General features: G+C 35.5%; 1 protein-coding gene across 1 annotated transcript in view; it reads right to left on the bottom strand.

Moving 5' to 3' along the window:
* LOC142342513 (uncharacterized) overlaps nucleotides 1–12,815 on the bottom strand; it is a 403,423-nt gene that overhangs the window by 385,531 nt on the left and 5,077 nt on the right. The window contains exons 2-4 of the mRNA XM_075393861.1: nucleotides 10,760–10,866; nucleotides 9,975–10,064; nucleotides 9,407–9,525 (exon numbers count right to left, since the gene is read on the bottom strand). Of these exons, the coding sequence (XP_075249976.1) occupies nucleotides 9,407–9,525; nucleotides 9,975–10,064; nucleotides 10,760–10,866 (316 nt within the window). The remainder of the gene's footprint in view (nucleotides 1–9,406; nucleotides 9,526–9,974; nucleotides 10,065–10,759; nucleotides 10,867–12,815) is intronic.

Below are 12,815 nucleotides of genomic sequence, written 5' to 3'. Positions count from 1 at the left end.
GAGTGAATTGGGGAAACCATTTCTAAAAAAAAAATCAGATCAAAAAAATCAGAAAAAAAACAGAAAATCAATGTCAAAATGCCGCATATCAACAAAAAACCACACGCGAGAAATGAAATTTTTTGTTCAAACACCGTTTTCTCACTCTACTTCAAAATTAGAGCATCAGTTAGAGCTCCAAATTAGAGCAAAAAAATTTACGCCGCAAAACGACTCGCTTTTTCGCTCCATTTCCTGTTTCGGCTTGACCAAAATCACCACCTCAATTTGACTTCAAAAATAATGAAAATGAGTGAACATATCTTAAAAAAAAGACAGCTCCCCAATACAATTCAAATTCTTTGAATTGTAGCAAATAGGAGCGCTATAATAGCCAGCTGAGAAGCTGAGGCGGCTATTAAAAACCAAATTAAAAAGTGTGACACATAATTGCAGGGATAAAAATTCCATAAATCAGAAATTTGAAAATGGTAATGCTGTCAATAGCTTTCCTTTTTTAAGAAAACAACTAGAGTTCGTTTCCAATACAATATCAACTTGGAGTCTTTCATTACCAGAATTTGTTAATTATGTGCTATTTTTAAAAATTAGAAAGTGATAAAAGCTCAGTGCATCAACGCCGGAAAAAAGTGGTTTCAGCCTGACTTTTTAAAAATTGTGAAAAATTGAGGTAAAACCTTGAGAATCGTCAAAGTAGACTAACTTTTCACAATAACTATTTACTTGAATACAAAAACTTAAGCACAATCACATCATTAAGCTTAATCAAAACAAGAGGAAAACCTGATGACAAAAAGATAACTCAGTTGAATAAAGGTATTGATTACTTTGGCTTAGCGGTCGTGATAAAACAAAGCTTCTTTGACAAAACATCAATTTGGAAAATCGTAATAATTAATGTAAAAGATTGGTTCCTTTCTGCTGCTGTTGATCTTGCGCGGGAGGTAGGACAATTGCAAGCATTACAACCTAACTGGTGGTTAGAAGCACAAAACTATGTAAAGCAATCTGAGAAAGAATAAAAGACAATCAAATTTTTCAAAAATATTTATCTACGGCCATAATATGCGACAAATTTAGAACATTAACGACGGACAAAAGGTCATCAAACACAAACTGGGGTTTGTAGCCTGCTTAATTGCCATAAAATCTCTTTAGAGCTCTTCAAATAATCACACAACTAGAAGGAAATAAATTGAAAAACCTCCAAATTTGGACTAAATTGAGTTGCAGTGAAAATAAAGCAATTGATCAACCTGATTTAATTCTAAGTGAGAACAACTTATAGTATGCAAAAACCAAGAACACAAACAAAAAATTTATGGGAGAATTAAAATAAATCAGTACGACGAAAAACCAGCAAGCAAAGTCACATAGGAATTGCAAAGTTTATTTGAGTTCTATTAACAGTTTTGGAAATGCAGCATTCTCAACGAAATCATAAACATTTTAAAATTAGGTGCTGGTAAGGCTCTAAGAGAAGTTTAATTCGGTCCAGGCTTCACACATTTATTTCCTTTTTGAGGAAGAAAAGTCAAATGGTCTAATGACAAAAACGATCCGACGAAAAGTTGGTAGTGCAAAAAAACCAGTGGGACTAATATTACAGAAACTTTGTTTGAGAGTATATATTATTTAGAATGATGATGAGAATCTAGATAACATCAACTCTGTTGAGTATAAAAGCTGAGAGTTGGCTCAGAGGATCAAACCTTCATCAAATTGGACTTCAAAATATAAGATTCAACATTTGACTTGATTCTAGTGTTTGCACAAGAGAGCTCGAAACATGTGTAAACCAAAATCATTTAACGATCAGATTGTTCACAAAAATGGTCAGAAAATAAAAACTAATTTGAGGGTTTGTTATCTCATGATAGCAATGTTGACCGAAGACTATCCCCATGTTAGAACTTTCTGTGCCACAAACTTGATTGAGTCGTCATTTTATAAACGTTAAGTGCCTCAATTTGGTGCGCATTTTTTTCATTGCTTGTGACAAACTATGGCCAGTTGATTAACTGTCGCATACTAACAACCGCGTAATTGAGCTGAGCATGTCACGTTTTTAAGAGAATAACCAGCCAAACAGGTAATGACCAGCAAGCGAACATTGTTTTAAGTTCCCTGGCAGCCGATAAACTTTGATCACTGAAAACGTTTGAGTTAGAACATAACTCCAAATATGCAACACGAGAAAATTTTTTCAGTTCACGTAAAATCTGCTTGATCATGTTTCAAGTGACCATTCTTTTGCAATTTTCTGATTTTAGGTTTAACGTAAATAGGGAAAAATTATATTTCAAAAATGCAAATTAAACATCTTTTTAATTGCTACAAATTTAAAACATAATTCGACTATCATCGGATGACTTGTTCTAGACCAATAGGCTGGGCAATTTAGAGTGCAGCTAAGAGGCAAAAATCGACCCGAGAGAGATTTGCACCCGCGACCTCTCGGATGACCCTAACTACTGAAAGATATCGAATTTTCTACTACTTCGCTTACAATGGCCTTTATATTAGCAACAGATTTATCTTTGGGATAGAAAACAAGCAAAACGCGAGAAGTCAAGAGTCAGAAGGCCAATTTAAAGAGAAGATTGATCTAGAACAAATACGCAAAAACAAATAAAAATACCCGAAAAATTTGCATAAAAAACACAGCCGGAAAAACTCTGTAAGCAACTCGAAGCATCGCAACTTTTTCAGCAACTTATCAAATTGTCAAGCATGTCGGGAGAAAACTCCCAGGAAACTGATCATTTATTTCATTTCACTAAATTATGTTGAATATAATCGAGCAAAAAGTCAATTTCAAGAGAACAAAAAAGCGATATTGAAGTCAAAACCACCCGAAAACAACCTTCTGTGCCTCACCATAATTACATACAACCTTTGATTAATAATCTAACACATATCGTAAAGAGAAAAACTTAAAACGTTACATGGTGGTCGGGTCAATAACACGGGTCAAAAGAATTCAATAACTTCAAATTTAAATTAAATTTTGAACTGAAAATAAACTAAAATCAGCTCGTATTATTTGTAGTAGTCTGTGCGAAAATACCTAAGAGAAAACTTAGATTAGCTTGAAAAAATTTACTTGGTTGGCATGTGAATAGATCTTATTTCCGAATCCCAGACGTCACTTTCTATTTTGGCTCTTGGCCACATGGGTACATTCATGGGTCACATTAGGTCATTCACGGGAACTTGGCGAAATTGGGGTTTCATTCAGTTCATCAGTTGGAGGTCAGTCGATGTTAGAATCAGGTTTCTATGGATGTGAGAATTGAACTTCTGACATATTGATTGATAGGTCAATAAGATGATGATAGCGCCGAGACAAAATTAGAATCGAGTTTAGTTTTGTGACCATTATTTATTACATAGCAATAAAATTCGTCCGGTAAAACCTTCTTTTGTTTTCTGAAACTTTAACAATGAATGAATTCTAAGTCTTTTGATGTTCTTTCAAAACAATCACATCCTTCCTACTAGAAAATTGAAATGACTATTACAGTCCATGAGAAATCATTTAAAAAAATCTTAAAAAAATAACGCATTAAAAAAATTACCTTTGATTGAGAGGCAAAACTCACTCTGAAATAATGAGACGGTATAATTTTTTTGTTGGAAACATAAACCAACTAATGTTGGAAGAATTTCTCTGACGACAGGCAATGCAATTTAATTCAGGGGCTGTAGCCTAGATAAATTTTCCTTATGGGTGCAAAAATGGCCCCACCGGGGTTCGAACCATGGACCTCCAGAACCCACACCAGAAGCACTGCCTACTCGAATATCCGTACCTTTTTCGATTCAGTACCTCAGTATCGATTTTATATTAGCAATAAGCTTCGCTTCATAGTGAGCAATATAGATCAGTCAAAAATGAAGAACGAAAGCGTGAAAAAAGAATGTTCACTTGAGAAGTCAAAGAACGCTCTAGAAGAAAAGCGCAAAAACATTCAAGCCAAAAAATTGCGAAAAAAGACACACACGTTTATAATAATTGCTACGAACTTCGTTCAAGAGTAATAACATAATACCTGCAATCATTGAAAACCAGCAAAAAATTTTATAACAGAGAAAAACTGGCTAACCAAAAATAAAACATACCAAAAAAGTCTCGAAAAATTTAATCACCGGAAATTCAAATCCCACCGCGATACAATTGGTTTGCATAAATCATACAATGATCTTAGACATTGAAATGAATTGAAATAAAAGGTGAAGTCAAAACGTTAGGTCTCAAACTGCCACATTATGGAAGAAAGAATAGCAGAAATCAAATTAACTTACTTACAGAGTTTTATTTAGTTGTAAAAAGAGGTAATGCAATGAGTTCATCCTTTTGCATAATAACAATTTATCAGTAAAAGAAAATCTAAAGCAAAAAATCTAATAGCGAAAGCTAGCGGTAAAAATTTTCAGAACGTAAACAAACCGACGTCTGAAAATTGCTCTCGAATGACAAGCGGGGCTCAAATTTTTCTTTATGGGTGCAAAAACATCAGACTATTATTCTGGAAGAAAAACGCAAAAACCATCAAGCGAAAAATCTTCATAAAAAAACAAAGACACTAACAACAATTGGTTCTCATTTGAGAGCAATTAAGCATTCATTTTGCATCTAGTTATTGTCGAAAACATAAAAAGAAAAAAAGCATGTTACAACTTATCATAATAAAATTAAAACATAACAAGAACTAATTTGAATTATTTGGCCTTGTTGGATAAACAGAATCATTGAGCCCCCGCTACACGACAAATAAAACATTGAAAAATCTTTCGCAAAGCAATGTTCAACTACTTTGCAATTATCAATCAACTTAAAACATTTATCCTTAAAAAATTTTCCAGAAATGGATCAAAATACGCCAACACATGGATTACTGTATTTAGAGTTTTTTGTACTTACTGTACTTAGATTACTGTATTTAAAGTTTTCAAAAATGAGGACCTGAATGCACGAGTTAATAAAAATGCGTTAAAATAAAAAACTGATAAAAAAATTCGCATAACGGTCCAAAAGCGCACAATTTATTGAGAAACAGTCAAAAATCGACTGTGCACTTGAAAAGTATGAGCCGATACCGCTATTAAAACATTTATTAGCCTAACATAAGCAAAACAAAGAACAAACAGGAAGAAAAAAACTGTCAAAACAGCATCATACATGCGGACGCCGGAAAAAACTATTCGAAGTCAACGGTCATTCACTAAACGCAGATAAAAAAAATTCGCTTTATCAGATTAAATCAGTTTACACTGCACTGCATTTTTACCCACTTCCGCTTTACTCACACGTTTACGATAACTTCTTCAAACTTCGTGCACTCAGTAAAGTCTTTAAACATCACTCTAAATCTTTTAATCGCGCTTTTTGACCTGGAACGTATTTGCTTAAATTCGCCGAATAAAGTCTAAATTCCGTTCTGATGACACAGTAGAAGAGCGAAATTCGTGATTTATGCAAAACGAAAAAAAACAGCAAGACAACGAATGAATAAACATCAGGGCAAGTCCTGACCTACAATTCAAACAAATTTCATTTAGTGAACAAAAACTAGACTGAAAAATGAACGGAATTAAAAAATCAATTAAAAAAGCTAGAAAAAAGACAAAAAGAACACTAGGTAAAGACAAGATTCAAAAATTCACTGGAGCAATTCAAAAACTATTGTTATCTAAGTCACCGAAAAATTTAAAATTGAGAATAGGCGACCAGACTTATTTATTGATATAAGTGACGAGAATACGTACAACAATACAGGCGAAACTCAAAATTTCGGCAAAACTTTTGAAGGCAAATAAAGTCAAAAGTATAACAACCACCAATCAAAACCTTGAACCCTATTTTTTAGGTCTGTTTATGCTTCATTAGCAACCGGTGAGACCTACTCCTAATAAGAGTTATTGACAAGACAACAAAATGAATAATGCATACGTTCAAGTTTCAATGATTAGCTAAAATTCTTTTGAAAAACGTAAGTCAAAGAACATTAAGCTATAAACTTAAACGATTAATATGATGTGCTTACGCCTCATTATCAACCTATGACACCTGTCTTCAACGAGATTAAAGAGTAAGACAACAAAACAAATGATAAATAATCAAACAAAAAACAATCACTGATATTTTACGACAATAAATGGTTTGAAAGTCACAAAAAGGATAGGCTGCAAGTTCCGAAGCACTGTAGGGCTGCAAGTTCCGAAACTTAAACGATTAACTAAAAAGCACTGTAGAGAAAGAACACTGAATAAAGAAGTCTAATTGCAGCACGTAAAAAAGGCACCAAATTTTTGCATCAGGTAGTTTGAAAAACAACACTTCAAACCTAATGGCCATTTCGCTCCTTTTACTTCTCTCATTGACATTAACCGTGGAAAACAGGATGTGGAAAACAAGGTGTGCACAGATCTTAAAAAACATAACCGGAACAATTCCAGAAACGACTCACATTCGCCTTCATCAAAAACACTAGCCTTTCAAATAAATAATATCTACTTGCCGAACGCATGAGAGCAGAGAAAAAAAAAGATTCAAAGTTCAAATACTTCAATTAAAAGATTCAAAAAAAAATTCGAATAATAACTCCAATTTTTTTCAAAATCGTCAAAATTTGAGAACAATTTTTAAAAAACATAGAGAACAATTTTTAAAAAACATAGCCTGAAGAATTCCGTAAACAACACGAAGAGTTGTCTCTGACATTAAAAGCCCCTTCAAGGGTACCTAATAAAACTATAAATAAAAATCAATAGCATTACGTCAAAAAAATCCAACAGATTGCCGGAACAGCAGCAAATAGACCTCCGTGTGGTAAAATAAAGAAAAAACACCAACATGAGCTGAAAATGTTATCAACACCTCTCAGAAAAATATCTAATAAGGTTTTTTAACGTAGATTTTTGAAGTGCATAATCGTTTTAATGAGTGATATAAGGCACGGGTGGCCAGTATCTAGTCAGGAGAGGCAGGGCAGTTTAGTTCAAAGGTAGTTCATCCCCGAAGAATTTTTGGGTGCAAAATCCTTTAACGCAGGAGAGTTTCAACCCTTGGTCCCATAGATAACAGTCAAGTACCTGAAACACAATGACCGTCAGACGACAAAACAAAAAACCAGGAGCACCGCAATATAACCACGCTCATCTTACGGCTCCGCAGCTATAAAAATTAGCCCAGTAACCCCCACTGAACTAAAGGAACAAAAACTGAGTAACGTCAGATGATCTCTCGTACGACAGGCGGGGACGATTTAGTTTAAAGGGTTTGTAGCTTGGAAATCATTTATGGGTGCAAAAAAACTGTCCTCGCAAGGGCTGGAACCCTGGACCTCAAGAATACCAGTCCAGCATCCTTAACCACTAAGCTTACATTGACGTTGATTCATTTTTGCCCATAATCACTTTATTAAACGCAACCAACTTCATTTCAGAAAGAGAGCAACATCACTCAAGAAGTCCAACAATGTTCTAGAACAAAAGCGCAAAAACAGTCAAGCAAAGATTTAACCTATAAAAAAATGTTGGCCTTTCTGCTAGTAGTTGCGCACGAGGAAGCTTGAAACATGTTTAACCGTATGTCACTGAAACCGCTAGTCATTTAGCGATCAGATTGTTAATTAAACATTGGTCAGAAAAAATTCAAATCGAGGATTTATTATATCATGATACCCGGCTTGACCAGAGATTATCAAAGGCTCTGTACACAATCGCTTGTTTTAGATTGAGATGAACTTCGATCACTAAAAAACGCAGCATTCACGCGTGAAAAAGTCACTAATTAACTAGAGAATTGTGTAGTGCAAAAACGCAAAAAAGGTCACGCAAAAACATCGCAATTGAATAAAACAAAACAGTAGGAAAAAACTCCAGGTTAAAAAAGCATAAAGCAGAAGAAAAACTTCCAAATTAATGTAAACCTCGTAATAATAATACCCGAAACCTTCAAACTACTATCTAAAACACACAATATAAAAATTAAACCTCTTAACTAATCAATTGAAAAAAAAACTGCTGTTAAAAAGCAGCACGTGAACAAAAATTCCGCTTTTTCAGATTTTTTTTACATTTTGTAAAATCCCTCGAAAACGACGGTTTGAACAGAAACCACTATCTTTTCGCTCCACTCTTCAACTTTTTTCAGCAACCAATCCACTCCAAATTTTTTACGCGTTTCATTTCCTGCTTCGAAATTCACACCAGAAAATTAAAACGTAACCGGCTAACGTCGGGTGAATTGCGTACAAACGACCGGCGAGCGGTTGGTGCGGTAGTAACCAGCTGGGGTTTAAAGACGCTAGCATTAGGGGCGGGGGGGGGGGGGAGTGGCGGGGAAAGTAGGGTGGGCATGGCTGGACAAGAGGGGAATCAAACACCTAGCTGGAGGAGGGTGGCCTGACAGGGTGTGTGTGTTGGGGGTGACGTATGGGGGTCAAACTTTTAACTTTAGGAACCGCCCTTCACGCCATGAAATTATCTCCTGTATAGTTTTTGTTCGCATTGTTAGAGACTGGTAAGGCATTCGGCTCTAAGAGAATTTAATACCCTCCCTCCGGGCGTTACCTATTTATCCCATTTTTGAGGACAAAAAGTCAACTGGGCGAGAAAAATTGGTCAAGCAAAAAATCGCTAAAAGGCAACATGACTAAAATAACTTCTACGAACTGCGTTTCAGAGCAATTTAAAACGATACTTAAAAACAAGTCACGATTACTTCTCCGCTAGTCATTAAAAAGACAAAGCCCCAATATAATCAAATTTAATGAATTGTTAAGAAGGAGACCGCCAAAATTAATAGCGTTTGAGAAGCTGAGGGCGACTATTAATCAGGGTGAACGCAAAGTAAGCCGAAGTAATAGTAAGCCGACACAAAAGCAAGCCGAAAGTTATGTAATCTATCAGAAATAATATATTGTTAACCGTTACAACCAAAACTGCGCATAGTATTATAGTGCATAATGTATTCCAATGCACCAAAGAAACAAAATACTTGATTTTTAGACATCTATTGGGTACAAACCTAAGCGGACCGCTATCCATGGCCATGCCTCTCATCCGCTATGGGATGTAATCCGGAAACCGCGACCCGGTTATCGAGGCGAAGCGCGCCCACCGACCCCCCAGGGGCAACTTAAGATACGGGTATTCCAAACTTTTTCGGCTTACTCTGATCTGATTTTCAAAATTCGGCTTGCTTGACCGCCACCTTGAAATACAATAGCAATGAAAAGTTGACGTTAGTTAGCCCAGAGAAAGAAAGCAAAAGCTGTCAGCAACCCCGCACAAAGAAATATCAGACTATCGAATGGAAAAGAAAACCATTGTGGACAGGAATATTTCTCAATAATGAGCGAAGCAACTAATATGACAGTAAAAATACCATTTTTACCTGAGATATGGAGTGGAATATCCTCTTGATTGTGAGTGGAATTATGCCTGGTTCCTGAGCAGTGCCACTCATTGTGTGTGTCTTGCCAGAGCCCGTCTGGCCATACGCAAACACGGTGCCTTAACAGAGAGTAAATATCAACCTCTGGAAAACCTTAGACGATACAAACTGGGGATATTTCCTGACATCACCCCCTCCCCGAAACCATTGTAGTTATTCGTTACGGTATAGTGAATTGGCATAGTAAGAAAGCCGCAACACGGGACGCAATAGCGTCAGCGCCAGCCAACGATCAAACTCGTTTGTCACCAGTTAACTTACAGACTTCTATTAATGCTAAAATTGGATACACTGCTATCTAGGCGCATTTTTCTAAGTCAAATCTCATCCTTGAAATCCTTGCTTATCTGTACAAATCTCATCGATTTGTGGATCTAAAATCTCATCAACTCTCTTCAGAAAGTGCATATTATATCATGCCCTCTCAATCCGGTCTAAAATGAATCACGTATGATATTTTTGAACTGAAATTGTTAATAAACGCTGTAGAAAATGCAAATTATCTTACCATGGAATCCTTTCAAAGCGGCGTCCACGATTGGGTTAACAATTTCATTTTGCAGCTCACATGTTCTTGTAGTTTGATCGTAGATGACATCTGCAAAACCAATATTTACTCGTGATTTTTTTTCAGTAAACTTTGCCCTCGCTAATGGAAAATGGGACTACCTAGCTCAGTGGGAGCACACGCTTTATAGAAATACAACAGGAATGGAACTGGTGGTGGATTACGTAGTGAAGGTGCCGGGGTATGATAATCACAGACCTGGGTGGCATTTTACTATTCAGCAAAGATCTCCACTTGTTATTTTATTTTTGTGACTGGGCCGTCTTTACACTGTCTGGAGGGGAACAGCTTGGAGTGCAGCATCCGGCTACTAAGTGCTACTCATCATGCCCTATTTTTCGACCTACATCCATCGATGCTGGATGGTGTACACGGCCCTTTATTGTTTTTTAAAAGAAGAGAAAAGAAAAAAAAATTCAGCAAAGATCAAACTATTTCCATTCTGGTGTTTTCAATATTCGAAAATTTTCCATGCTTTTACTCGGAAAAAAAATGTAACTTCGACATCAATAGGCACTTTTCGTTTTCCGAAAGCAAAAAAATTCTGGAAAAAAAACCAGACTTTATCGTCACTGGATCCTATATCAGTACAGGAACTCCGTTTTTTTTTCTATTGGAATTCAACAAAACATAACTGATTTACAATGTCATCATTAGGATTAGGGTCTTTGATCGCTATTTGAAGTGGCTTATTGTTACTTAAAGACCTAAAATGTGTAGCTTACCAAACGTGTATTCTGTGTCTTGTACTCCTCTCTTGCTCTTGTCGATAATGGTGGAGCCATGCAATTCGAACAAATTCACATCGTCAGCGCCCCTTTTGGTTTCGTTGCTGAAAAAAGAACTCTCCAAACAAAAAAACTCGATAGACTTAAGTCAGAAATTTAAACCACAGTGCTTCAACAGTGTCCCGGTATTGGAACCCTGTTACTAACCCCGATAAAATAAGGCCGGCCTTATTATTATATGAAGGCCGCTATATTCCAAACTATGTTTCAAACCCATATAGCGATTTTTCTTAATTAAGACTATTTTCAGAAGCAAGTGGATTGCCCACATATAGTAAAAAAGTAAAAAAAAAAGCCCACATCAAAGTAAAAAAAAGAACGCAGTCAAGATTGTCACAAAACATCTTAAAGGCGAGTTGGTAATGCATAATTTTGCCGCCCAATTTCAGCAAGCTTCTCTGACCCTAGACTACACAAAGATTATTTCCAGAAGCAAGTTGAATGTTCAAATTCTTAAGAAACGTAAAAGAGTCGCAATTTGCAACAACTCTTCAGACAAAAGTGCTAATTTGTATATTTTTTCTTTTGGAATTATTAATTGTTGTATTTGTACTCAATTCTGGGGTAGACTGAAAAGTGGGCGTCTATAGCCCCGTTGTCTGTCCTCTCCAATGCAAAATATTGTGCAGTAATTTGTATATTATTCATTGGAGAAATTAATTCTTTCCTTCTTTCTTTCTACATCAGAAGACTACATCTCTGACCGTAGACTACACAAACGGCCTCCTTAAAACACTCCTGGAACTGTGAAGCAGTTGAGTGAACCGTAATTAATTCAGGATCCAAATTGCTAATTCCTACGAAGACATTTGGTCACGTGATTGTACATTATTTGAAACGTACGTTTGAACACTATACGTGCACTGATCATTATGCTCAACTTAGCTTAAGCTAACTATGAGCAGACTATAACCAAGCAATTTTATTTTTTCCTAGAAATGAATCTCTTTTACGATACCATTTTGTCAAGTTTCGACTGATTATTGTTCCGGTCCACTTTAGTGGAGGGAGGAACTATATACTCGACTGTTTTTTTTGTTCAGTCATTTTTCGCCGATCGATACATTCATCGTACAGGATTGTGTGTGGTATGTATCATTAGAAAGCTTGTCAAGCTTAGAATTTCGAATTAAAAAGATTTTTTAAGTTCGCTTTTCCGAGGAGTTACGGAGGTTTAAAGAAATGTGAACCAGAATCTAACTTCCGTTGTTTTCGTAACGAAAAATTGTTAACGAAAGTCTTAAAAATTTTACGTTTGAAGATAGAAGAGAGTTAATGAATAATTTGAACCAACTAATTTAGCAAATATCTCAGCTAAATTTTTGAAAATTCAGCATTTTGTGTTTTCTTATATATGAATGGAATCAAATAACCCTTTTTATTCCACTTTGTCCAGTTTTGAACGTTGGTGCACGCATCAAAACTGCTGAAACAATCTTCCTTTATTCTGATATGGGATAATTTTACCTCCGGTTCCTAAGAAACTTTTCTGGAAATAACATTTTTGCTGTCTTTCGCTAATGCAAACCAATTTTTTTTAAAATGTATAATTTATTTCTGATGGATATTAAGATTTTCGTTTGCCATAAAAGCTATTATGCAATTTTTTAGTACACATGAGTATTTGATAGCCACGCCAGTTTTGGTTTTCGATCTCTCAATTTTGAAAAAATTTTTGCTATTTTTCCCATCCCAATTAAAACAGTCTTTGTTTTTCCAATTTAAGGTTCAAATAATAAGAGGTCCGTTTGTGTTCCAATAAGGTTCAATGAAAAAATATTGTGTTTTATGAGTAAAGCTCCTGGTTTTTATGGCTCCCAATTATTCAAAATTTATAAAAATTGATTCGAGTCTTGCCAGCATTTGATGTTCTCTTTGTAGTCTTATGACAGAGTCTAATTAATCAAATGTCTAATTAAGTATCGATGGAGCTTTTAAAACTATCTACTTCACTTCTTTCAGTTGACACAATGGTTTTTTTTGGTAATATAAC

Source organism: Convolutriloba macropyga, chromosome 7 (assembly GCF_964194025.1).
Source record: "Convolutriloba macropyga chromosome 7, txConMacr16.3, whole genome shotgun sequence".
Taxonomy (NCBI): domain Eukaryota; kingdom Metazoa; phylum Xenacoelomorpha; order Acoela; family Convolutidae; genus Convolutriloba; species Convolutriloba macropyga.
Note: the sequence above shows the minus strand (reverse complement) of the source record. Positions and strands in the feature narration are given on the sequence as shown.